This window comes from Oncorhynchus mykiss, chromosome 12 (assembly GCF_057628025.1).
Source record: "Oncorhynchus mykiss isolate SJ-2025 chromosome 12, ASM5762802v1, whole genome shotgun sequence".
In the NCBI taxonomy this organism is placed as follows: Eukaryota; Metazoa; Chordata; class Actinopteri; order Salmoniformes; family Salmonidae; genus Oncorhynchus; species Oncorhynchus mykiss.
In genome coordinates, this window is record NC_143033.1 from 75,383,144 (window position 1) to 75,410,635 (window position 27,492).

The window sequence follows — 27,492 nt, forward strand, 5'->3', positions numbered from 1 at the left end:
ATACTAATTATGGCTATCCAACTATGAATATGCTGTTAATACTTCACAGACAATGTCAGCACATGTTTTAGCTTTTTATATGCCAATTCAATAATTCCATGATTGCACAATGTTTGTTCTTCTGGTGACAAAATCAGTATGAGAGAAACCCTATCCCACATACTTCCCATAATTTATATTACAGAATTATCTTTTTTTTAAGGTAATCTGACCCTAAAGTTACTGCCTCACTGGTTAATATAAGAAACAGCGCCATCTGTCTTTACCAATGTCCTGTCCTTCCAACATTTATTTTGAGTTATGGATTTATTACAGGCTGCATAATGTTGAAGGCTCTGAGGCCAACTATAAGCTTGCCTATTCCGCCTTCTTACTAACCACTTACGTTACTGCCCCAAGACCATTCTCATGCAAGACAATATATAGTCTGAGAAGGGTGACAGACATTCTCTTAGGTGAAATGCTTTAGAAAAAAAACATGACACATCTCCAAAAATAAACTAGTAGTACCCCCCCAACTAAGGACTCCCACAACGTGCTTCTCAGTTGTTCTTGTTGTAAGTCTACAAGAACAAGTCCGGTCATACGCTGCATTAATGTTTTTAAACAGACAAATCAAATATTCTTCTAAAAATGATTTACAAATGTTAATACTGCATGTTTAAAATGTGTATGTATGTGATATACATTAACAGCCTAACTCTAGGGCTCATCTCATTGAACATCCTCAAACTGAGCACAGAGTTGATAAGCAGTGCTGACATGCCTTAAGGCTGTGGTCTAATTGGCTTCAACAGTATTTATTCACTTGCGTAAGGTTGCCACATATATTTAGATGCACCAATAGAAGTATTGAAACAATAAACACGCATTGCCTGCATTTACACAGGCATTCCAATTCTGGTCTTTTTCCCAATTATGGGCAAAAGATCCGATCTGATTAGTCAAAAGACCAGTTAGTGGCAAAATATCAAAATTGGGCTGGCTGTGTAAATGCAACCATAGACTGCACTGCATAGGCTTGAGAATGGAAAAGGTCCAATTTAAATGGAAGGGTTGTAAATTACTGAATGATATTCATATAATAATCAACTTGCTCCTTACAATATGCATTCATACATTGGTTCAAATCAGGATGTCTTTAGTGAGGACCTGTCCATTACACTGTAAACAATAAGAAAAAAGATTCCCACTAATTTCCTAGCAAAGGAACTGACTAACTCCCATAGAGTTCACCCACTGTAGCTGGGCCTAGAGCCAGGAGGTTGGTGTATGGTTGTATTTCTGTGGAAGACCATTGTCAGGGGTGATTCAACACATGAGCGTTTTCCTCAGGAGAGGCATATGGACTAAATTGTACATTGATGTGCTGGGATCTCTCATGCAGAGTACAATAAAGTTGAAAGCAAATGAAGCTTTTGAGATGAGTAATTACTCAAGTTTGTGTTATGGGTGGTTCTCATTCTAAAGCAATGCCCAAACCTGCTTTATTAGAGCACATCTTGTCAACAGAATTAACATCAGGTTATGTTCGCAATAGTTTATATGCCTCTGTAATCCCCCCCTGAGCATTCTTGTAATTAAAAATGTAATTGAATGTGCACTGTGGCATGGGATTGTTTGGCTTGGTGTATAGTTGGGCTGTCTGCAATTCATTATTTTATTGATCATGTGGCGATTTATTAGAAAAATGTGTCCCCCAGATGTTCCACTCCAGCAGTGTCGAAGCCTTTACCTGAGGCAGGACTTGTCTGTTCATGTCTTTGTTTTGACTAAATCAATATTACACAGTAGTGTACTGGGATATGAAACAATAAAGATCAGAGGAGGTGTTAGCTTTTATGCCCACGATATCCCACCAATGATGTATGATGCCGAGCTCGGATAAAATTATCTAGAACAAAGAGCCCCCCCCGACTGTTTACAGAAGGTTGGAAAATGAACCTCCAGTACCCCAACAGACTGTTAAAGATTAACATATAAATGATGACTTCACTAACTTCTTAAGTCTAGTTATTAGCAGGGTTTGGGAGTAACTGTTTACTTGTAAACTGATTACAAAAAAATAACTCATCAGTTAGGATACCAGCTATTTTCTTTTTTTGAAAAACTAGCTAATTACTTCTAAATTCAGAAAGGATCATCTTCTAATGCCTCTTAAGGAGAAAGTAATCCAAACATAACTGAAAGTCATAAGATTTGGTGACTGAGTTTGGGTAATACAAAAGTTAAGTTACTGATTACAATTTTGGACAGATAACTTTAAATTAAGTCCATGGAGAACAAGAGCACCTCCTCCCAGCTGCCCACTGCACTGAGGCTAGGTAACACGGTCACCACCGATAAATCCATAATAATCGAAAACTTCAACAAGCATTTCTCAACGGCTGGCCATGCCTTCCTCCTGGCTACTCTAACCTTGGCCAACAGCTCCAAACTCCCCGCAGCTACTCGCCCAAGCCTCCCCAGCTTCTCCTTTACCCAAATCCAGATAGCAGATCTTCTGAAAGAGCTGCAAAACCTGGACCCGTACAGCTGGGCTTGACAATCTGGACCCTTTATTTCTGAAACTATCCGCCGCCATTGTCGCATCCCCTATTGCCAGCCTGTTCAACCTCTCATTCATATCGTCTGAGATCCCCAAGGACTGGAAAGCTGCCGCGGTCATCCCCCTCTTCAAAGGGGGAGACACCCTGGACCCAAACTGTTACAGACCTATATCCATCCTGCCCTGCCTAACTAAGGTCTTAGAAAGCCAAGTACACAAACAGATCACTGACCATCTCGAATCCCACGTACCTTCTCCACTGTGCAATCTGGTTTCCGAGCCGGTCACGGGTGCACCTCAGCCACGCTAAAGGTACTAAACGATATCATAACTGCCATCGATAAAAGACAGTACTGTGCAGCCGTCTTCATCGACCTGGCCAAGGCTTTCGACTCTGTCAATCACCATATTCTTATTGGCAGACTCAGTAGCCTCGGTTCTTCTAATGACTGCCTTGCCTGGTTCTCCAACTACTTTGCAGACAGAGTTCAGTGTGTCAAATCGGAGGGCATGTTGTCCGGTCCTCTGGCAGTCTCTATGGGGGTGCCACAGGGTTCAATTCTCGGGCCGACTCTTTTCTCTGTATATATCAATGATGTTGCTCTTGCTGCGGGCGATTCCCTGATCCACCTCTACGCAGACGGCACCATTCTGTATACTTCTGGCCCTTCCTTGGACACTGTGCTATCTAACCTCCAAACGATCTTCAATGCCATACAACACTCCTTCCGTGGCCTCCAACTGCTCTTAAATGCTAGTAAAACCAAATGCATGCTTTTCAACCGTTCGCTGCCTGCACCCGCACACCCGACTAGCATCACCACCCTGGATGGTTCCGACCTAGAATATGTGGACATCTATAAGTACCTAGGTGTCTGGCTAGACTGTAAACTCTCTTTCCAGACTCATATCAAACATCTCCAATCCAAAATCAAATCTAGAATCGGCTTTCTATTTCGCAACAAAGCCTCCTTCACTCACGCCACCAAACTTACCCTAGTAAAACTGACTATCCTACCGATCCTCGACTTCGGCGATGTCATCTACAAAATGGCTTCTAATACTCTATTCAGCAAACTGGATGCAGTTTATCACAGTGCCATCCGCTTTGTTACTAAAGCACCTTATACCACCCACCACTGCGACCTGTATGCTCTAGTTGGCTGGCCCTCGCTACATATTCGTCGCCAGACCCACTGGCTCCAGGTCATCTACAAGTCCGTGCTAGGTAAAGCTCCGCCTTATCTCAGTTCACTGGTCACGATGGCAACACCCACCCGTAGCATGCGCTCCAGCAGGTGTATCTCACTGATCATCCCGAAAACCAACATCTCATTCGGCCGCCTTTTCTTCCAGTTCTCTGCTGCCTGTGACTGGAACGAGTTGGAGACTTTTATCTCCCTCACCAACTTTAAACATCTGCTATCTGAGCAGCTAACCGATCGCTGCAGCTGTACATAATCCATCGGTAAATAGCCCACCCAATTTACCTACCTTATCCCCATACTGTTTTTATTTATTTACTTTTCTGCTCTTTTGCACACCAGTATCTCTATCTGCACATGACCATCTGATCATTTATCACTCCAGTGTTAATCTGCTAAATTGTAATTATTCGCCTACCTCCTCATGCCTTTTGCACACAAGGTATATAGACTCTTTAAATTATTATTTAAAAAAAAATTCTACTCTGTTATTGACTTGTTTATTGTTTACTCCATGTGTAACTCTGTGTTGCTGTCTGTTCACACTGCTATGCTTTATCTTGGCCAGGTCGCAGTTGTAAATGAGAACTTGTTCTCAACTAGCCTACCTGGTTAAATAAAGGTGAAAAAAAAAAGATATTACATTATACATATTACAAAGAAAGTAGCCTACTCAACCCTGGGTACCGAGTAAAACAAATTAAAAGGTTTGCAATTGTCATAGCAATATGACTTCAACATTGACTTTAGCTTCCTGAGGTGCAAACAAAATGGGAGATTCTGTTTTGGGTGGATTTCTCCTTAAAAACATTGACTCATAGTTACCCATGAGTTGTTTCTGAAGAAACAGACTACTCACAAACTGTTTTTTCAGGTTTGTGGACCTCCCATGTGACACAAGATTTATATTTGGAACATGACTAAGCATTCCACTGATTTGTCCAAAATATGTGTAATATTAAAAACACTTTATGTAACACACTGTCAGGTTACAGGGCTATGGAAACATGTGGTGAAGCAGTTTCAGTTTGTGTTAGTAGTCTGCTATGAAAGACTAGTATTCAGCAATATAGTCTCTGAATAAGATGTAGGCTAGTTTGTTGCTATTAGAGAAAGTGTCAAACATGTCTGATGTAATAGCATGGAGAATACTGTAACAGTGTCGCATGTAGGATAAAAGGCTCATCTTTTGGTTTGGGAATAGTAAGGCTTTGTTATGCACTATAATGGTGTCATCAGATAAATGGAATGTGTAACATGAAAGGAGAGCACAATTGCCATGCCGTTTTTCATAAGTAGTAACTTTAACCAGATACAAGAGCTAAAGCATTTTCACTAACAAGGCTAGATTACAAGCACATGTTTTTTTTCCCCCAATATGTGCTTTACAGTGTGTGCCTTTCTGGGTGACAGGTCTGTTTTCTTTGTCTGGCACAATCAGTAATGTATGTTTCCATGCCTGACATCATTGTGAGGATTCTTGGAAACCTTATTCCTTTTCCAAAGCTTTCAGGCAAATAGTGCCACCCATAACAACACCCACTGCCAGACATTATTACACTTGGCCTAGGCCTACTTGTGAAACTGGGGAAATTACATATAGGATAAATACAATTACAATGGGAACATTAGTCATACATGATTTTAATGAAAAATATCTAAATACATTTTGATTAATAACACAATGCAGATGTTTCTATCCTTATTAGCCTATAGCCTAATCTGCATTTAGTTTGTGATCTACACAGTACCAGCACATTTTTCAACCTCACGAGGCTGAAGAAATTCGGCTTGTCACCAAAAGCACTCACAAACTTCTACAGATGCACAATCGAGAGCATCCTGTCGGGCTGTATCACTGCCTGGTACGGCAACTGCTCCGTCCACAACCTTAAGGCTCTCCAGAGGGTAGTGAGGTCTGCACAACGCATCACCGGGGGCAAACTACCTGCCCTCCAGGACACCTACACCACCCGATGTCACAGGAAGGCCATAAAGATCAAGGACAACAACCACCCGAGCCAATGCCTGTTCACCCCGCTATCATCCAGAAGGCGAGGTCAGTACAGGTGCATCAAAGCTGAGACCGAGAGACTGAAAAACAGCTTCTATCTCAAGGCCATCAGACTGTTAAACAGCCACCACTAACATTGAGTGGCTGCTGCCAACACACTGACTCAACTCTAGCCACTTTAATAATGGGAATTGATGGGAATTGATGTAAAATATATCACTAGCCACTTTAAACAATGCTACTTAATATAATGTTTACATACCCTACATTATTTATCTCATATGCATACGTATATACTGTACTCTATATCATCTACTGCATCTTTATGTAATACATGTATCACTAGCCACTTTAAACTATGCCACTTTGTTTACATACTCATCTCATATGTATATACTGTACTCGATACCATCTACTGCATCTTGCCTATGCCGCTCTGTACCATCACTCATTCATATATCTTTATGTACATATTCTTTATCCCTTTACACTTGTGTGTATAAGGTAGTAGTTTTGGAATTGTTAGCTAGATTACTCGTTGGTTATTACTGCATTGTCGGAACTAGAAGCACAAGCATTTCGCTGCACTCGCATTAACATCTGCCATGTGTATGTGACAAATACATTTTGATTTGATTTGATGTTCTTCAACGCTTACCATTGCACGGGCGGGACTTCCGTTCGAGACGCGGGAACTTCCGTTCGGGAATACAACATGGAAGTGAGAACGGGTCTATTTCTTTTTGATATTCAATAGTTTGCAATTCCAACAGTCAGTCATAATTACCCATGCATGTTGGAAACGAACTAACACGTAGTTGTTTATCTAACCAGCTTTTTCCGATGTAATTGCTTGTAGCTAGTTACTAGCTAACTCACATACCGGTAACCTTAGGTAGCCGCTGTCTATAATGCTTCACAATAACAGTAACGTTAGTTAGCGAGCTAATAGCTGCTGCTTAGCCCTTTCAGTTTGACAAATGCCAAAGGTTTTAGGCACTTTTTGGGGATAAATCCGTTATCGTGATGTAAAAATGCTTTACAAATCAGCAGCCTCGATGTTGAGATGAGATAATTATTTACCGACCAGTTTCCAGGTAGCTATGCTAACTAGCTATCTATGTGTCTCACGTTGAAATCTCTGCACCCACACAGTACATGATTTGGCAGTGAGTGTACACAATGAATCGTCCCAAGCCTACAACGATCAGGCGGCCTAGTGCAGCAAAGCCCTCAGGTATGTACAGTATCTAGCTATGTGCACCCACTTTATCTTACTTTTGTCAAACATACAATAATATTACAAGTGTTTCTCTTCAAAATGTTGCCAATAGGGCACCCTCCTCCTGGAGATTTCATAGCATTGGGGTCAAAGAGTGGCGGAGAGTCCAAAGCACCTGCAGTTCTCCTTAAGCCAGCGTCCACCTTACCCACTGACCGTAAACGAGAGACTTCCTCGTCACTTCCATCCTCCTCTGGCCTATCCGGCCTCGTGAAGCGCCCCAAGATCTCCTCTACCCCTCCTGTCAGCGCCCTAGGACGACTGGCTGATGTGGCAGCAGTGGACAAAAGGGCTATATCGCCTTCGATCAAGGAGCCCTCAGTGGTGCCCATAGAAGGTAGGAAACAGTTTCAATTCAAATATGTTTTTCAGTGGAATAGGTAGTGGTGAATCTTGTGTCTGTGATGTGCTGTGACTGTGCATATTACTAACACAATGGTTCTCTTGCAGTCCCCCCAGCAGTGCTCCTGGATGAGATTGAGAATGCAGAGCAGGATGGAAATGATGATCGCATTGAAGGGGTGCTCTGTGGAGCTGTCAAACAGCTGAAGATGAACCGGGCTAAACCTGACATAACACTATACCTCAGCCTCATGTTCCTGGCCAAGATTAAGCCCAATCTCTTCGCCACTGAAGGCATTATTGAGGTGAGATTTGGAACCCAACATTTTACAATCAGTTCCATACCATTGTTATACAGATTGGTTCATGACTTTCTCTATCTGTCTGCGGACAGGCCTTGTGTAGTCTCCTTCGCCGGGATGCCTCCATCAACTTCAAAGCAAAGGGCAACAGTCTGGTGTCTGTGCTAGCCTGCAACCTGCTGATGGCAGCCTATGAGGAGGATGAGAACTGGCCAGAGATCTTTGTCAAAGTGAGAATCACTACTCATTCCTATTGGATTTCTGTTTGTATTCTAGCTGCATTGTTACCACTGTTGTGCGCTCTTTAACATGTTCTTGTTCTTTTCAGGTGTACATTGAGGACTCTTTAGGGGAGCGAATTTGGGTAGACAGTTCCCATTGTAAGAATTTTGTGGACAATATCCAGACTGCCTTCAGTACCAAAATGCCCCCAAAGAGTATGCTGCTGCAGTTGCAGACTGACACTGGCCGCTCCGGTGGAGATATCAGTGCAGGTATAGTACTGTATGTACAGTTGGAAGTTTACATACATACACTTAAGTTGGAGTCATTAACTTGTTTTTCAACCACTCTACAAATTTCTTGTTAACAAACTATAGTTTTGGCAATTCAGTTAGGACATCTACTTTGTGTACAGCAAAGGACCATGTGAAGATGCTGGAAAAAACGGGTACAAAAATATCAATATCTACAGTAAAACAAGTCATATATCAACATAACTTGAAAGGCCGCTCAACAAAGAAGAAGCCACTGCTCCAAAACCGCCATAAAAAAGCCAGACTACGGTGTGCAACTGCAAATGGGGACAAAGCTTGTACTTTTTGGAGAAATGTCCTCTGGTCTGATGAAACAAAAATAGAATTGTTTGGCCTTAATGACCATCGTTATATTTGGAGGAAAAAGGGGGAGGCTTGCAAGCCGAAGAACACATCCCAACCGTGAAGCACGGGGGTGGCAGCATCATGTTGTGGGTTTGCTTTGCTGCAGGAGGGACTGGTGCAATTCACAAAATAGATGGCATCATGAGGGAGGAAAATTATGTGGATATATTGAAACAACATCTCAAGACATCAGTCAGGAAGTTAAAGCTTGGTTGCAAATGGGTCTTCCAATAGGACAATGATCCCAAGTATACTTCCAAGTTGTGGAAAAATGGCTTAAGGACAACAAAGTCAAGGTATTGGAGTGGCCATCACAAAGCCCTGACTTCAGTCCTATAGAAAATGTGTGGGCAGAACTGAAAAAGTGTGTGTGAGCAAGGAGGCCTTACAACCCTGACTCAGTTACACCAGCTATGTCAGGAGGAATGGGCCAAAATTCACCCAACTTATTGTGGGAAGCTTGTGGAAGGCTACCCAAAACATTTGACCCAAGTTAAACAATTTAAAGGCAATGCTACCAAATACTAATTGAGTGTATGTAAACTTCTGACCCACTGAGAACGTGATGAAAGAAATAAAAGCTGGAATAAATCCTTCTCTTCACTATTATTCTGACATTTCGCATTCTTAAAATTAAGTGGTGATTCTAACTGACCGAAAACAGGGACTTTTTACTAGGATTAAATGTCAGGAGTTGTTAAACTGAGTTTAAATGTATTTGGCTAAGGTGTATGTAAACTTCCGACTTCAACTGTATGTACCTACCGGTTTGTTCAGGTGTGAATCCTGTGACATTGGATTTGACTCTTAATCATTACTACGTCATTTAACATTGGGCGGTAGCCTAGCGGTTAAGAGCGTTGGGACAGTAACCGAAAGGTTGCTGGTTCGAATCCCCAAGCCGACTAGGTGAAAAGTCTGTCTTTGCCCTTGAGCAAGGCACTTAACCTTAATTGCTCTTCTGAGTCACTCTGGATATGAGCGTCTGCTAAATGACTAGAATGTCAACTTTCCAGGGAGCAGTCCTCACCCCTCCACCCCAGATGAGGATGACAGCCAGACTGAATTGCTGATTGCTGAGGAGAAACTTAGTCCTGAAGATGATGGACAAGTTATGCCAAGGTATTTGGCCAAAGGCTACTACATATACAGTAGCAGTAACATATTGATTGCCTGTCTGTATTGTCTGTCTGCTTCTACTTAGACCGATCCGTTTATTGGACCGTTTGTGTTCATTCACTCATTGTAGGTACGAGGAGCTGTCTGAGAGTGTGGAGGACTATGTTCTAGATGTCCTGAAGGACCAGTTGAACCGCAGGCAGCCCATGGACAATGTGTCCCGTAACCTGCTGCGTCTGCTCACTGCCACCTGTGGCTACAAGGAGGTGCGGCTTATGGCTGTGCAGAGGCTAGAGATGTGGCTGCAGAATCCAAAGGTGAGAGGAGGAGTAACACTCGGCTACCCACATCACCATCACTAGTTAACAGGAATCATCATTTCATTGGCAGTTATGGTCTAAAGTGGACATTAGAGCCATCGCCTTCCAAACTCAAATCTAACATGTAAATGCATCTGTTTGCATGAAATTGAATCTGACAGTGAACTAGTGTTCTGTTATGTATAATGAAGCCTTTTGTCTGCAGCTGACCCGTCCAGCTCAGGACCTTCTCATGTCTCTCTGTATGAACTGCAACTCCCATGGAGCGGACGACATGGAGGTGATCTCCAACCTCATCAAGATCCGTCTGAAACCTAAAGTCATCCTCAATCACTACATGCTCTGTGTCAGGTCTGCAGGTCTTCTCTTATGGCCATATGATTTAGTTTGGATAGTCCCCTACACATGGTTTATAGATGTTCAACCAAGTACGCAGGGGCCTCAACCACAAACCCTTACCCTAGCTTCATGTCCTCATCCTGGTTCAATCCAAACCTCAACCCTAACAAGTTGTTGCATATCAACATACCTGATTGTGTTCAATTTTGTAAGTCTGGACATCCAACATGGACCATTTATATTTCAAAAGCCTTGGTGCAGAGCGCTTTATTCATACACTTAACTGTGCTGTTTGACCTTTGATTACCAGGGAGCTACTGAATGCACACAAAGACAACCTGGGAACTATGGTGAAGCTGGTGATCTTCAACGAGCTGTCCAATGCCAGGAACCCCAACAACATGCAAGTCCTTCACACACTGCTCCAGCACAGCCCAGAGCAGGCCCCTAAGGTGAGGGAGTATTCCATGCTGACATGACAGCTGAGGAAAAGTTTTTAAAATTGTTACTGTGGGGAAAGTAAATATATGTGGTTCACAGTGCTCGAAATTAAGGCTTGTCTGGGGCAAATTTAAAAATAAAAAAAATTATAAAAAAAGGAATGTTTGTCAACCAGAATCTAGATTTTAGTTGTCCGAATGGACAAGTAGAAAAATCAATATCAAACAATTGACATTCTGAGTAAATTGCCTATATTCCTATTTGCTAAAGCCTATTTCAATCAATATGTTTTATCTACACAAAGCAAGAGAACAGTGTAGACAGAGCTAACGCCTCGATCACACCAACAGTGTCGTTGCGCAAAATGGTACATCATCTGGATACGTGTGCAACAAAAGTTAAACATTCACCTTCCACTACCATTTCTGTCAAGCCCACTATGCATACAATTTTTTTGCATACGTTGGATAAATCCAACGTATGCACCACACAGAAAGCACTGCAACTGCCTCTACAATGCAATGCTGCAGGGCAAACACAGCGGTCCAGGAATGTACTTCTGTTGTACTAAAACGCAATGATGCTGTCGGTGTGATCGAGGTGTAAGAGTCTGACCAAAGCAGCACAAAATATCCAGTCAGAATATATATATTCTTCTCTCTCTCGAATGTCGGATGATCTGGGCCAATAGCCAAAGTCTATTTATATAGAGGACACTCCAGTGTCTTATTGTTATAGAAGCCCACATTTTCATTTGATATTAATGACTTGCTAGTTTTCTCTTGCCGTGCTATTTCATGATCGCAAAGTTTTTAAGTTGCTTTTAAATAACTCAAACAGGGGAGGCCTAAGGTAATAATGAGAGATGTCACGAACTGGCTCAAAGCCCGTAACAAAAGGGAGACAACGTGGAGATAAGGAGTAACAAAACATATATTTATTAAGTAAACTAAGTACAATATGCAATGGTGTGTGTAATCAGTAGTGTAAGTGAGTGTTTTGCTTGCATGAATGTGATAATGCAGGGTGTTGAAAGGTGCCAAATCAAACAACCAAAAACCACCAAGATACACAACAAAATCTTTAAAGGTGTCTGCATGGAGAGAGTCTCTTCCATGAATGGGGAAGTGGTGTATTTATCCTGGGACACACCGGGCCCAGGTGTTTCCCATGTAACTGACGACCCTCCTAACTCCGCCCACCGGCATCCTAATAAGGAAACAAGAACAAAGAGAGAATACGGCAGACAGAGTGGGAGGGTCGTCACAGAGAGATAAAAAATAATAGCAAGATATAAAGATCAAATGAGTATTTTGAACAAACCTTACAGTTGAGCAAAGAATTAAAAGACAGAAATTATCCATGCATGTGAGGTTGGGGGAAAAAAGTTGCGAACCAACTAATTAAAGTATCATAAAGCATTAAGTCCAATTAAAGTTATGAAGACTGTTTTCCAAACGATTCTAATAAAGTATTTAAATGTCCTAAAGTTGCGGCTTGTAAATGGGAATAATTCTGAAAGTGGGGAGTCTATGCTATTCTCAATCACAGATTTATTTTAGGCCACAGAGTGAAATTGAGCGAACAATACTGAGATCGAAAAATCTAATGATGAGTCCAAAAAACGTATGCTACAGCAGAGGAAAGCTTATGAAAGAAATGATGCAGTGTGTGCAACCTACCTACAACGTATAAAGTATCCACGGCCTAATAAGAGAGGAAGATGGGGGAATATATGCAAATCAGTTTGTAATTATCCAGTTCTGAGGAAAGCAGAGTTCCTCTGGAGCCCATGATGAGTTACATCCCATCACATGATGCAACAAGAGCACAGCCAGCATGGCTCGTTGACTGTGTGTCACTCGCTCCATCTGCCCGCTCACAGACACACAGATGGCCAGAAAGGCTAATACACATTTATTTTGTGCCACAGCTCCACCTGAGTGGAATAGGCTATTCGAAAAAGATGTCTCCCTAAATATCTTTTGTCTATGTCACGATTTTGCTCATTCCTCCTGTAGCATGCGATCCAAATGCTTAGCATTCTTCAAACCAGTATAATCCGGGCTACACACGGCTGTACCTTTCCTCTAATACAGGACTAGAGAAGGATCACTACACTAGTACACTACATTCCGATTTTGGATTGAAGTGCATGTTTTTTTTTCTCAGATTGATCACACTTTTACTTTATTTTTAATAACTGAAACACATGAGGGAGATGTTGTTTAGAAACCGCTTAAAGCTGTCCTCTCCCTTCTGATCCTCTCCTTAGTTCCTGGCCATGGTGTTCCAGGACCTGCTGACCAATAAGGATGATTACCTGCGTGCCTCTCGAGCCTTGCTGAGAGAGATCATCAAACAGACCAAGCACGAGATCAACTTCCAGTCCTTCTGCCTGGGTCTGATGCAGGAAAGGAAGGAGGCCACCTACGTCGACATGGAGTTCAAAGTGAGCTCATGATCTTTATATTACTCCCACCTTGTCCCTGTCTCCTGTACCATTAAATAACTCACCCCCTACCTAGTTACATGCTCTTCTGTGCCTCTTCATCGATGAATAACTTCTGTGTTCTCTTTGGATCTGAGCTCATGCTCTCTGTCTGTTTTCCACAGGAACGCTTTGTGATCCAGGTGACAGACCTGCTCACGTGCTCCATGATGCTGGGCATCACAGCTCAGGTCAAGGAGGCTGGCGTTGCGTGGGACAAAGGAGAGAAGAAGAGTAAGTGTTTGTAGTTCTGTGGTTGTCGTCGATGTGGGCATTTTGAACATCCCTTTTGTCTGTTTCAGATCTGGATGGTCTGAGATCCTTTCAGAATAATATCGCTGCCATTCAGAGGGATGCTGTGTGGTGGCTTCACACTGTTGTTCCCACTATTGCCAAAGTGCCATCCAAGGACTACATACACTGGTATGTGTTTGGGAGTTTTCGTGCCACTTTGATTGTTCAAAAAGATAAACATAGGAGGAGTTAATTAACATCCTACAATAGTTACTTAAGATAAAATTCTACCCATGTAATGAAAATATACTTGTTTCTTTTCCCCAGTCTTCACAAGGTGCTTTTCACAGAGCAACCAGAGACCTACTACAAGTGGGATAACTGGCCCCCTGAGAGCGACAGAAAGTGAGCATCTCTACCCAACCTTTGTTTTAGATGAGTTTTATTTATGGCTGTCTGTCTGTCCCTGCTGTCTGTCCCTGCTGTCTGTCCCTGCTGTCTGTCCCTGCTGTCTGTCCCTGCTCCGTTGACATCACTTAAATGTTTTACCTCCGGCAGTTTCTTCCTGCGGCTGTGCTCTGAAGTGCCTCTGCTGGAGGACACTCTGATGCGTATCCTGGTCATCGGACTGTCCCGTGACCTGCCCCTGGGCCCGGCCGACGCCATGGAGCTGGCGGACCACCTGGTGAAGAGGGCAGCCGGGGTCCAGTCTGATGGTACAACATCTGCAACAGCAATGGGTAAGCAGAGATTACTTACAGTAGTTAACATTTTCATGAAAAGAGATGACATTGAGGGAACTTTATTTATTTGGCTTTACATCAAGAGGGATATTTCGCTTGTTTCCTGGTTTTGCTTTTGTAGATCTGGATGTGTTGAGAGTGGAGCGGATCCAACTGATTGACGCAGTGCTGAACCTGTGCACCTACCACCACCCAGAGAACATTCAGCTTCCTGCGGGGTATGCTGCTCTCTTTTAGTGTAATTAATCAACTTGCCAGCCAGCTTTGAGTTGATGTTTGTTTTCTGTAAATAACACGTTTGATATTTTTCAAGCTATACTCCTCCGAACCTGGCGATAGCCACACTCTACTGGAAAGCGTGGCTCCTGCTACTTGTGGTGGCCGCTTTCAATCCACAGCAAATAGGTATGAGTCTCAATCAGGTTTCCCTACAAATCATCAGTGTATATATATTAGAACCTTAGACACAAGTTTGACCTTTTGTTACAATCAACCATGTATTTCTCTCCAGGCTTGGCTGCCTGGGACGGCTATCCCACACTGAAAATGCTCATGGAGATGGTCATGACAAAGTAAGTCACATGTATGAAACGTTTATCTGTTTAAACCCAACACATACCAGACTAACTACTCAGCGAAGCTCATCTTTCTCCTCCCCCTTTTTCCTGCTTGGCAGTAACTACTCCTATCCTCCATGTACGGTGGCCGATGAGGAGACCAAGACCGAGATGATCAACAGGGAGCTGCAGGTGTCCCAGAGAGAGAAGCAGGAGATCCTGGCCTTCGAGAGCCACCTGGCGGCTGCCTCCACCAAGCAGACCATCACAGAGAGCAACAGCCTGCTGCTGTCCCAGCTCACCAGTCTGGACCCACAGTAATACTCCTTAATACCTGCACCTTGTCGACTACTTTTAGGGACTCTTCCTAGACACAGATTAAGTCTAGTCCTAGACTAAAAAAAAGTATACTACATGGTAGAATCTCCATTGGATGGTCTTCTAAGGCCACAACTAGGCTTAAGCTGGGTCTGGGAAACTGGCCCGTTTTCATTCATTTGATAATAAGTGGTAATCTTACTTGTTTCTTTTTTCTAGGGGCCCCCCTCGCAAACCCCCACCCGCAGTCCAGGAGCAGGTGAAGAGCCTTAACCAGTCCCTTCGCCTGGGTCACCTCCTCTGTCGCTCTCGCAACCCTGACTTCCTGCTCAACATCATCCAGAGACAGGTAAACAAGAGCACATCCTCTCTTGCCAATAGAAAGTATTCTCTCTGGAAGGAACTCTACAACTGTGTTCTATGTTTTCCACAGGCCTCCTCTCAGTCAATGCCCTGGCTGGCTGACCTGGTGCAGTCCAGTGAGGGGTCCTTAGACGTGCTGCCTGTGCAGTGCCTGTGTGAATTCCTGCTTCACGATGCTGCAGATGACAACTTGCCCATCGAGGATGACGAGGAAGGAGAGAGCAGAGAGCCAAGAAAAGACAAGTATGCCGGCGTTTCTTAACAGCTGTCATATTTTTAGTTTGTTCTGAATAGCTTTTGTGGTCAGAGAAATCCCTGACTCCAGCATCTCAACGGATACACTTGTCATGTTTTGTTTAATCCACACAAAACAACAAATGCTATTTTTTTTCTCTTGTCTCTCTCGCTACACCAGAGGCAACAAAAGCAGCGGCAGCTCCTTGGACGGCTGCAGGATCTGCTGTTGGGTCCTAAAGCTGACGAACAGACCACGTGTGAGGTGTTGGACTACTTCCTGCGCCGCCTCAGCTCTTCTCAGGTGGCGTCAAGAGTCCTGGCTATGAAGGTGCATTATAAGAGACAGGACACGCTAATATGAGTGTTTCATTGATTTGCTGAGGAGATGTATTCATCTACTTTGGTTGTTCTGCTGTTGTTCAGGGTCTGTCTCTGGTGCTGACTGAGGGGGGTCTGAAGGATGGAGAGGAGAGGGACCAGCCCATGGAGGAGGACTCTAGAGATGCTGAGCTCCTGCCAGGATACGAGTGGCTCCTGCAGGACCTCCCCAAGCTGCCCCTGTTCGACAGCGTCCGGGGCATGACCTCCACAGCTCTGCAGCAGGTCAGTAGGGAACTGGTCTAGATCATTCGTACCAATGTGAACCGTATTTAGCCTCATTGTCAGGTTGTAGCTGACAGTTTTTTTCACTGAAGGGATGTGGTAAGAATGTGTGTTGTGTTTCTGTTCTTCCCCAGGCCATCCACATGGAGACAGACCCACAGACCATCAGCGCCTACCTCATCTACCTGTCCCAGCATGCACCAGTGGAGGAGCAGGCGTCTCACAATGACCTCGCTCTGGTAGCCCTGACACCTCTTATCCTCAGTCATACCTCCAATTATTTACCTGGGTTATGTGTTCAGTCGAGCACCCCGTAGCAAAAAGACAACTAAAGTCTGTGTTCTTATTGAACAAGTTCAGGTAGTTTCAAAACGTTTTCTTCCCTACTGAACACGACCCTGTATTGCCTTCATAGTTAGATACTGAGGTGGGTTTGATTTGGGATCCTCTAGGATGTGGCCCGTCTGATTGTCGAGCGCTCCACCATCATGAACAGCCTGTTCTCCAAGTACTCCTGCCGGCCCGAGTCAGACGCTGTGCTCTCAGCCCTCATCTCCATCTTCTCGAGCTACATCAGGAGGATGAGGAAGACCAAGGAGGGAGAGGACCTCTACAGCTGGGTGAGGATTGGACCATTACACGGGAGGGGGTGGGGGGGTAACCTCACATTTTCTACATCTAAATGGAAGATGGTTTCAGACTGATGGTTTCATATTGGTAGACCCTTAGCGATCATTTCAACTAGAGGTGCTTGCTGTCAATACAGTTGTCACTGAAATTACATTACTCCTTTGACTATTGAACTCTATAGTCAGAATCTCAGGACCAGGTGTTTCTGCGTTGGACCACAGGGGAGACAGCCACCATGCACATTCTGGTGGTCCATGCCATGGTCATTCTCCTGACGCTCGGGCCACCCAAAGGTATGTATCTCTGAATACCACACTTGTTGTTACAAACATGGCTTGTCTACTGTACCTCAGTCTGGGTTTTCAGTGTATAGTATGATTCATGTGTCTCTGTTCTCAGAGGAGAGTGACTTCTTCAACCTCCTGGACATCTGGTTCCCCGACAAGAAACCCCTCCCCACCGCCTTCCTGGTGGACACCTCCGAGGAGGCCCTGCTGCTACCTGATTGGTTGAAGCTGAGGATGATCCGGTCAGAGGTTTCACGATTGGTGGATGCAGGTACAAGTCCAAACACATTAAATGCATGCAGGTAGAAGGGTATATGGTGTAGGTCTAACAGAGTAAAATACGACCGTGTATAAAAAATATAATTCTGCCATTTATGATACAATGTCTGTCCTCTGCAGCGCTGCAGGATCTGGAGCCCCAGCAGCTGCTGCTGTTTGTCCAGTCATTTGGCATCCCTGTGTCCAGTATGAGTAAGCTGCTGCAGTACCTGGACCAGGCTGTATCCCACGACTCACAGACACTGGAACAGAACATCATGGACAAGAGTGAGAGAACTTGACCACAAACTATCCTACTACACTATATCTATGCCACGTGGATAATGTTTCCATCAGTTATGTAGCTAGTGCTCATAGGATTTATTCCTGAAGATTCTGTGCATAAATCTGACTATTTAGCGCTGACGGTATGTTCTCTATTCCTGATGTTTCTGCATGTCCTGTGCTACAGACTACATGGCTCATCTGGTGGAGGTGCAGCATGAGCGAGGCGCCACAGGGGGGCACACTTTCCACGGGTTGCTCAGCTCCTCTCTCCCTCCTCGCAGAGGTCAGTCAGGGAAAGGGGAATATTTAGTCAGTGGTACTACTGAATGCATTCAACTAAAATGTGTCTTCCGCATTTAACCCAACCCTTCTGAATCAGAGTGGTGTGGGGGGCTGCCTTAATCGACATCCACGTCTTCGGCACCCGGGGAACAGTGGGTTAACTGCCTAGTTCAGGGGCAGAACGATAGATTTGTACCTTGTCAGCTCGGGATTCGATCCAGCAACCTTTCGGTTACTGTCCCAACACTCCTACCCGCCAGGCTACCTGCCACCCCATACAGTCTCTTACTGCTACGACGTGATTACATTTGTTTATGCCTCTCTGTGTTACCTTTATTATAAATGTTTTGGAACAGCCCAGTATAAACACAGTTTTGGTATTTTGGGTCCATACCGGTAAATAACCGAAGACTATGACGTTTAACCTTACAGATAGTACTGAGGTGAACAGAGCCAAAGTTACTGTGGAAACTCCTAGTGGCTCCTTGAAGATGAGAGCCAATCAGATCCCAGTGATTGGGCCTGAGGATGACCTCACCGGCATGTTGCTTCAGGTAGGAATATATCTCTGCCTGGAGATTGATGACACATTAATACCTGTCTGAAGTCTTTTTGAAGTTTATGGAGCAAATCATTTTTTCTCTCCGATTTCATCAACCATTTTCTTGTAGTTTGATAAAACAGACACACAAGGCTTTTTTAATCATAACTGCACAAGTAGCCTACAGTAAAGTGATTGATTATCCTAGCTGACAGAGTTGTTTGGGTAGTACTATAGTCAGACCTACCACCTGTTTTTCAGAGTGCTGACTGAGGGTCTAATACTTCTGCCTTTGTCTCCACAGATGTTCCCTCTGAAGGTGGACCACCGCAGGCCCAGCCCCCCTACCCGGCCCCTCTCCCTGGCCCTGCAGCAGGCTCTGGCCCAAGAGCTGGTGCGTGCCAGACAGGGGGGGCACCCCCAGCAGGATGGGGTGTCAGTGCGTCTCCTACAGGCCCTGGCTGCCCTGCTCAGCTCTGCCCACGCCGGGGCCCTCGTCATGGCCATGAACCGCAGCCACGCCCTGTCCTGCCCCATGCTGCGCCAGCTGCATCTCTACCAGGTATGATTGATTTACTCTGCTGTCCTTCTAGACAGTGCTGAATCTCTGTCTCTCTCTGTAGCCTATGTATGTGTTTCATCAGTCACCACTACGACAGAATACATGCATGTCTGTCATTACACCAAACAGATGTGAATGTATTGGGTTGTATTTTTCTCCTTCTCTCGGTCTTCCTCCATCTCTTCTACTCAGCGGCTGGTGTTGCAGGACGTGGCCTTCTCCTCTCTCTTCTTCAAGGCTGTCATGGAGATGATGACATGGTTGGAGAACCCGGCCGTGGAGGCGGGGCCGCTGCGGGCCTTGCTCAAGTCCTTCGCTGGACAGTATTCCCAGAAGCACCGGCTCACTGATGGTGGGTGGTCCTTATCATGTCCTTGGCTGCGTACAAAATTATACCCCATTGCACATATACAGTTGAAGTCGGAAGTTTACATACACCTTAGCCAAATACATTTAAACTCATTTTTTTCACAAATCCTGACATTTAATCATAGTAGACATTCCCTGCCTTAGGTCAGTTAGGATCACCACTTTATTTTAAGAATGTGAAATAGTAGAGAGAATGAATTAATTCAGCTTTAATTTCTTTCATCACATTCCCAGTGGGTCAGAAGTTTACATACACTCAATTAGTGTTTGGTAGCATTGCCTTTAAATTGTTTAACTTGGGTCAAACGTCTCAGGTAGCCTTCCACAAGCTTCCCACAATAAGTTGGGTGAATTTTGACCCATTCCCCCTGACAGCTTGTGTAACTGAGTCAGGGTTGTAAGGCCTCCTTGCTCACACACGCTTTTTCAGTTCTGCCCACAAATTGTCTATAGGATTGATGTCAGGGCTTTGTGATGGCCACTCCAATACCTTGACTTTGTTGTCCTTAAGCCATTTTTCCACAACTTTGGAAGTATGCTTGGGGTCATTGTCCATTTGGAAGACCCATTTGTGACCAAGCTTTAACTTCCTGACTGATGTCTTGAGATGTTGCTTCAATATATCCACATACCTTTCATACCTCATGATGCCATCTATTTTGTGAAGTGCACCAGTCCCTCCTTCAGCAAAGCACCCCTTACAACATGATGCTGCCACCCCCGTGCTTCACGGTTGGGATGGTGTTCTTCGGCTTGCAAGCCTCCCCCTTTTTCCTCCAAACATTACGATGGTCATTATGGCCAAACAGTTGTATTTTTGTTTCATCAGACCAGAGGACATTTCTCCAAAAAGTACGATATTTGTCCCCATGTGCAGTTGCAAACCGTAGTCTGGCTTTTTTATGGTGGTTTTGGAGCAGTGGCTTCTTCCTTGCTGAGGGCCCTTTCAGGTTATGTCGATATAGGACTCGTTTTACTGTGGATATAGATACTTTTGTACCTGTTTCCTCCAGCATCTTCACATGGTCCTTTGCTGTTGGTCTGAGATTGATTTGCACTTGTCGCACTAAAGTAGGTTCATCTCTAGGAGACCGAATGCGTCTCCTTCCTGAGCGGTATGACGGCTGCGTGGTCCCATGGTGTTTATACTTGCGTACTATTGTTTGTACAGATGAACGTGGTACCTTCAGGCATTTGGACATTGCTCCCAAGGATGAACCAGACTTGCGGAGGTCTACAATATTTTTTTATGAGGTCTTGGCTGATTTCTTTTGATTTTCCCATGATGTCAAGCAAAGAGGCACTGAGTTTGAAGGTAGGCCTTGAAATACATCCACAGGTACACCTCCAATTGACTCAAATTATGTCAATTAGCCTATCAGAAGCTTCTAAAGCCATGACATAATTGTCTGGAATTTTCCAAGCTGCTTAAAGGCACAGTCAACTTAGTGTATGTAAACATCTGACCCACTGGAATTGTGATACAGTGAAATAATCTGTCTGTAAACAATTGTTGGAAAAATTACTTGTGTCATGCACAAAGTAGATGTCCTCACCGACTTGCCAAAACTATAGTTGGTTAACAAGAATTTTGTGGAGTGGTTGAAAAACGAGTTTTAATGACTCCAACCTAAGTGTATGTAAACTTCCGACTTCAACTGTATATAATTATGAAACAGACACACATACTTGGGCCTAGTCACAGATGGTCAGGTAATCGACTGTTAACAGTGTGATGATAACTGATTTATGCCTATCCTCTGCAGTTCGTACAGGCTTCCTCCACCTGGCTGAGGCCCTGGCTTATCAGAGGGACTCCGAGGTGGCCGTGAGGGCTATAATCGCCACACTGAAGGCAGGGGAGAGATGTAATGCAGAGCCGGAACTGATAGGCAAAGGTATGGTACTTTAGTGCGTCGTTCACTCTCTCTCAACCTAGAACATCAACTATCCTCACTATTTCTGCTCCAGTTTGGATGTGGTGGCTGATGTTACTCAATTTCCCCAGATCTGTTTGTTTCATTGCCGCGTCTGAGTCTCTGTTTTTCCTTTGTTGACCTGTTCCTTTATGAGTTTATAAGCTCTTCTCTGAAACCAAACCAGACCAGCAGCTTCCAGTTTGTTTATGTCCAATGTGGGCTCAGCTCTCCATCAAGCCCAGATGAAGGATGTTTTGACTTTAAACTGGTTGCGGCCAAGCTGGTGATCTAGGTTACGCAGAAATGCGATAATGGTAGTTGGTAGTTCATAGTTTTGGTGTGTGGTTTTTGACTTGCCCCTACAATGTTTTATTTTTCCTCTGAATCACAAGATTTCTCCTGAGCTCAGCATCATGGCCAGGTTGTTTTTTTGTTTTTTTTTACTTCTGAATGTTCCACCGTAGCTGAGGGAATGGCACAACCATCACATCACTTAACACTCAGTACTGTTTGTTTGTTGTTCCCAGTGTTACAGGGGCTAGTGGAGGGGAAGTCTCCATATTTGGAGGAACTGCTGGCCTTGCTAATGACTATTGGAACAGAGACGGGGACCGGCTCTACCACCGCAGGCCCTGTTGCCATGGTGATAGCGCTGCTTCTCCAGGAGACTGAAGAGCAAGCTGTGAAAATGGAGGTGGATACAAACAAGTAAGCATGTAAATTCTATCACGCCTAAATCATTTAAGACCTGTCTTTTTGCCCTTAGTCAAACAACAACATACAAATCTGGTTAACTGTGGCATTGGCATCTTATGTGTTTTGTAATGCCTTAGACATATTACTGTTGTATGTTTAATAATCAGTACTTTGTTTGACTGAGGGATTGTATAGATTCATCATTCATGTAGCCTGACCTTGAGCCTGTCGATCTATTCAATTCCCTTTCAGCAGCAGCTCCGAGGTGACAAAGACTGGGTCCAGCTCAGGGCTGCTTGTTGATTGGCTGGGACTTCTTGACCCTGAGGTCACATCTGTGTGTCCAGACCTTCAGCGTAAGCTGCTCTTTGCTCTCAACAAGGTAATCTCAGCGTGTGTGTGTGTGTGTGTGTGTGTGTGTGTGTGTGTGTACTTCACCACCTTACTTCATGTGATTTATTCCAGGGTAAAGGAACTCCCTCCTACAGACCATACCTTTTGGCATTGCTGACCCATCAGTCCAACTGGACAACTCTTCATCAGTGCATCAGTGCTCTTCTCAGCAAGCAGCAAGACCAGCGGTCAGACAATATATCAATCCCAAATCATTACCTTCAGCAGTAGTAGTCACACTGACAGTGTTTCCCAAATAGTGAAAGTTGTATTGTAATATTCTGTAGTGGTGTTGTGTATGCTGTTCTCCAGACTGGACCCATCTTCTGCTCTGGACTTCCTGTGGGCCTGCAGTCACATCCCTCGTATCTGGCAGGGCCGGGACCAGAAGACCCCACAGGTAGCACGGTACACTAGTCTAGCCCTCAAATAATGACTTCAATTAATCCACTCACATGACACAAATCAAAGAGCACTATTCCCCCTCAGCCTGACTGCTTCCAACACCTCTCTCTTGTGCTCTCTCCCTCTCTCCAGAAACAGACAGATACGTTTGTCCTGCGTTTGAACCCGGAGGAGCTTATCAGTCTGGTGGACCTCATCATGTCAGAGTCTGAGCTCAACAGCCGCGGCGACTCCTCGCCCCCTGCCAACGCCCCCGACAAGGCCAAGAGCACCCTGGACCAAACCTCCTGCTCCCTCATCCAGTCACGGCTGCCCCTGCTCCACAGCTGTTGCCATGGCGACCTGGTGAGAGTGAAGAAAGTCTCGGAATACCTCATCAACTGCACAAAGAAATGGGGAGACAGGTATGGGTGGGTTGTTGGCTCTCGGACTGACATACTTAGTCAGGCTTGTCCAATGGGAGTTTAATACTATTTACAGGGTGATCTGTTTGCTATGTGATCTACTTTAGACAGAGACGCCCTCTCTTTCTCAATACCCCATCTGTTCCTTCAGCAACAGCAGACATGACACTCCATAATATTTTGGTCTCATAAGGTTCACTAAAGTGCCCACAGTTCATTTAGTTAGACATATTTTTCACCCTCCCTAATTAGCCCCAGTATTGAACTTGGTCTTTGGCCTCTTTTAAACTGAGCTGATAAACTTGGGGCCATATCACTAGATTACCCCCAGACGGAACAGATGAAATTCACAGACTGAATGTTCTGTCAGACACAACGCTGTGTGGACCAGGGGAAAGGCGATAATTAGGTCTATTGGTGTGAAATTAAAACGACCAGAAGTCGTGTGTTCTGTGATCTCTTTAAAAGCTCAGTGTATTATAATAAAGCCAAGAGGATTAGGGCTGCAGCTCTAAACGTGCTGCCTGTGTTGTGGATTCCTGCTCCGACTTAGCTGCCTGTCAGAGATCAGGGTGCAACTTCTCTTTGTGGAAGCCAAACCTTCTTTCATGAGTCTGCATCTGGTTATTAAACCAATTTTAATGGGGAAACTCTGGCCAAGGTCAAGCAGCAAAATTATCTATCCAATTACAATATTTTTATGCACAGCTAAGCTGTCTTGTACAAATAGTTGCGACTGAAAACATGGGTTGCTTAAAACCCATCTTACAAAGCAGACTTGTGTTTGGCCTTGTGTGGGATAAACACTTCCCTGTGTGATAGGCATTCTCTTTAAAGCCTCTTCTTTTAAGGCTCATCGCTAGATTAGCTGGTGTTTATTCCAATTACATGATGGTTGTTGAAGACACAGTGGAATCTGACTCTTGGTCAAGGTTGTTGCTGTTTCTGGAAAACACCGCCAGTGATGACCTGTGAATACAAATCCTGTTGATTCGTAGACGGTCGGACATGCATGAGCCAACTAACCAGGCCTACATCAGACGAGAGCATTGTAGTAGGAGACCATTGTGACTGTCTGCTGTGTGGAAACTGTTGTCTGATGTGTGCTAGCTGACGCCATTGTGTGTTCCTTAGTGTGATGAGTAAGCGGTGCCAGAACCTCCTGCTCCAGCTCTACCTGCACTTCCCAGAGGTCATCCAGCACGTGACCTTACCTGACGCCACCCTGAGCAGCGAGGGGGCTGCCGACGGCACCACATGCAAGGTAGAGAAGACCTTCAGCTGGCTCAGTCGCTTAACTGTTTCTCAAAGCCGTTGGCTGGCACAGAAGCCGTCAGAGGTCTTAAGGACTGATGTGTGATCCCTCCCTCTCAGCACGACGTCCTGGTTCACCGTCTGGTCACGTTGCTAGGCGATACGGGAGACACAAAGTCGGCTGAGAACCGGATGTCAGACGCTAACCTGGCCTGCAGGAAGCTGGCTGTGTCCCACCCTGTCCTCCTCCTCAGGTGAACACCATGTTCATTACAAACATAGGATATATGAATTCATGCACCTCTTATGGTAGATTGTAGCTCCATAGCTACGATCACAGACACTATTTAAAACCACCTTGTCAATGTTTTTGTTCTCACCTTTGCTGTAGTAAGGTGGAACGTCTGGAGAATGATCACAGCTTACCTTTCTTAACTTTCCAGACACTTGCCAATGATCGGAGCGCTTCTCCACGGACGCATCCACCTCAACTTCCAGGAGTTCCGGAGCCAGAACCACCTGACATTCTTCAGCAACGTGCTGGCCATCCTGGAGCTGCTGCAGCCATTAGTGTTCCACAATGAACACCAGAGGGCGCTGCAGGACTGCCTGCTCTCCTTCATGAAGATCCTGCAGGTGAGGGAATGAACACGGAACGCACTCACAGATCAGCCTCAGGGTTTTCCATTTGGTTTGGTGACATTTGCTTGTGTTTTTCTTTTTAGCGTTTCAGAGTTATTTGACTTCTCATAGGTGGAGAAAGAATAGATTGTTGCCACTGCTACAGCTGTGGTTGGCTGGATATCTTGACTAGATCTAATGTCCTTTCACAGAACAGTAGTATTTCTACAAGGTCAACTGCTTTGTGCATTAAAATAACTATCTTATTGATCATGGAGTTAATAATGTTGTGGTCCATATTCCCTGCAGAACCTCAGGAGACCTCGTATGCATCCGTTGGCCGTCTTCAGTAAATATGTGCAGTTCATTCAGAAGTATATTACCCACGATGCAGCAACAGCCATTCCCTATCTACAGAAGCATTCCGATATCCTACAGTAAGTCATTGAACTGGGTTTAAAAAAAATGATTATTGAGACATTCGGATTGGCAACACAATTGCATTAATGTTAGTTGTTATTTTACATTGTGTGGAGCAACGAAGGAGTGACTTGTTTTTCTCTGTTTGTCCCACTAGGGGGCTCTCGTCAGAGCACCCTGACGTGCTGCTCAAATCCCTGCTGGCTGGCCTCACCCTGCCTGTGAAGACTGGCTCCTCTGACAGCTCTGCAGAGGACAGAGATGGTAAGCTTATCCACTCGTGAGAACTTTGCCTTGAATGAAAAAACATAAGTGAACACATCAGCAATTTGGCAAATGAAAACATGTATAATATATGAATGACACATTTTGACTGCGTACAGATGCATACGAATCAACCATCTCGCTAAATGCTGTGTTTTTGACATGTCTCTGGGTTTCCTCCGATCAGATGAGTCGTCCTCTGGTTCCCTGCCCATGGTCAGTATCTCGGCCTCCGTTCCACTGACTGCAGCTGACATGACCAAGTACCTGAAGAAGATCTCCAGGGGAGAAGCCATCGAAGGTCATTAACGTATAATACACTCTCGGGTCAGTTTAACACGTAACTTCAGGGATTTTGCTGAACTTTACCAACATTTTGCTCCCCACTGTGTTTCAGACGTGCTGGAAGTTCTGACCGAGGTGGAGGACAAGTCCAAGAGGAATCCTGAGATCATCCAGTACTTCACTGTAAGTTCGCCTTCTAATAACACACCTTTATTATGAACAAATAATCCCCCAACACACACTCTGCTGCACCACTCTGTAAGTAAACAGGTTTTCATTTCCTTCGCTGCCCTCAGAATGACCTGCAGAGACTGATGACTTCTACTGAGGAGTTGTGTCGTAACATGGCCTTCAGCCTGGCCCTGCGCTGCATCCAGAACAACCCGTGGTAAGATCAGAATGCTGACACTAGGATTTCTCTGCTTATTTTTATAGGAATCGAGAGAGCGAGCGCGCCAGTCGTCTGGCTGGATATTAATTTATCGATGCGTTGTCTAGGAATGTTTAGCTGCAAATGTTGCTGTAGTGATACCTGTAAGGTGTTGTCTTTCATGTAAAACAATGTTTCCTTAAAGTTGTGTGTCCTTAAAGTTGTGTGTCCTAAGATTTTTTTTTTTCGGTGGTGCTGCAGCACTGCAGCAGACTTCCTGCCCACCTTCATGTACTGTATGGGCAGCGGGAACTTTGACGTGGTGCAGACGGCGCTTAGGAACCTGCCAGAATACGTGCTGCTCTGTCAAGGTATGATTGTCCTATCTTCTCAGCACTACACAGCTTCTGTGCTTGGTCTTTATTATGGCTCTAAACTCGCAAGTTGGAAAGTAAACTGTTCTGTGTTTTAAAGATGTATAAGGATTCACGCTCAAACATGTTTTTTTGTTTTGCTTCATTGTGCTTTTCTTCTCAGAGCATGCAGACATCTTACTCCACAAGGCCTTCTTGGTGGGGATCTATGGGCAGATTGACACCAGCTCTATGATCTCTGAGTCCATGAAGGTCCTGCACATGGAGGCAACAACATGAGGACCCGGAGGTACAAGTCCTTCTCCTCTGACGGGAGGCAGTGTCACCGTAACGTTTTTGTACTGTAGATTTAGACTCGTGTCATACACAACTGCTCTGTTCTTTTTATCCATTTGGTCATTTCATCAGGATTTATGGATTGATACGAACTGATTATTTGATTCAACGGTAATATCGAAGTATTCAAAAGATGGTGATAATGACTATTGTAAAAAAAAAAATAATAATAAAGTCACTCATGCTTGTTTTGCA

At 44.5% G+C, this 27,492-nt stretch overlaps 1 protein-coding gene across 3 annotated transcripts; it reads left to right on the forward strand.

The window, feature by feature from the left end:
• The first annotated feature begins 5,575 nt into the window (after positions 1–5,575).
• LOC110538240 (integrator complex subunit 1) lies at positions 5,576–27,492 on the forward strand. Of its 3 annotated transcripts, none has more exons than XM_090193314.1 (48): positions 5,576–6,488; positions 6,923–7,004; positions 7,102–7,386; positions 7,500–7,696; positions 7,786–7,923; positions 8,022–8,187; positions 9,591–9,696; positions 9,824–10,010; positions 10,219–10,364; positions 10,663–10,804; positions 13,069–13,245; positions 13,410–13,518; positions 13,587–13,707; positions 13,846–13,923; positions 14,077–14,258; positions 14,383–14,479; positions 14,575–14,666; positions 14,773–14,833; positions 14,938–15,135; positions 15,356–15,485; positions 15,570–15,744; positions 15,910–16,064; positions 16,160–16,339; positions 16,474–16,578; positions 16,792–16,959; positions 17,151–17,262; positions 17,369–17,527; positions 17,656–17,802; positions 17,987–18,085; positions 18,517–18,638; positions 18,930–19,187; positions 19,380–19,539; positions 21,323–21,454; positions 22,003–22,183; positions 22,424–22,553; positions 22,637–22,752; positions 22,877–22,964; positions 23,102–23,373; positions 24,508–24,637; positions 24,748–24,881; positions 25,071–25,263; positions 25,558–25,685; positions 25,826–25,932; positions 26,120–26,233; positions 26,330–26,400; positions 26,514–26,605; positions 26,849–26,958; positions 27,125–27,492. In XM_090193314.1, the coding sequence occupies exons 2-48, from the start codon at positions 6,950–6,952 to the stop codon at positions 27,238–27,240; spliced, it is 6,621 nt and encodes a 2,206-aa protein (XP_090049440.1). In that variant the 5' UTR covers positions 5,576–6,488; positions 6,923–6,949; the 3' UTR covers positions 27,241–27,492. The 3 variants fall into 3 exon arrangements, with proteins under 3 accessions (XP_090049440.1, XP_021480610.3, XP_021480611.3); XM_021624935.3 differs by having other exon boundaries at positions 6,445–6,488; positions 15,570–15,742; positions 15,915–16,064; XM_021624936.3 differs by having other exon boundaries at positions 6,451–6,488; positions 15,570–15,742; positions 15,915–16,064; positions 22,427–22,553.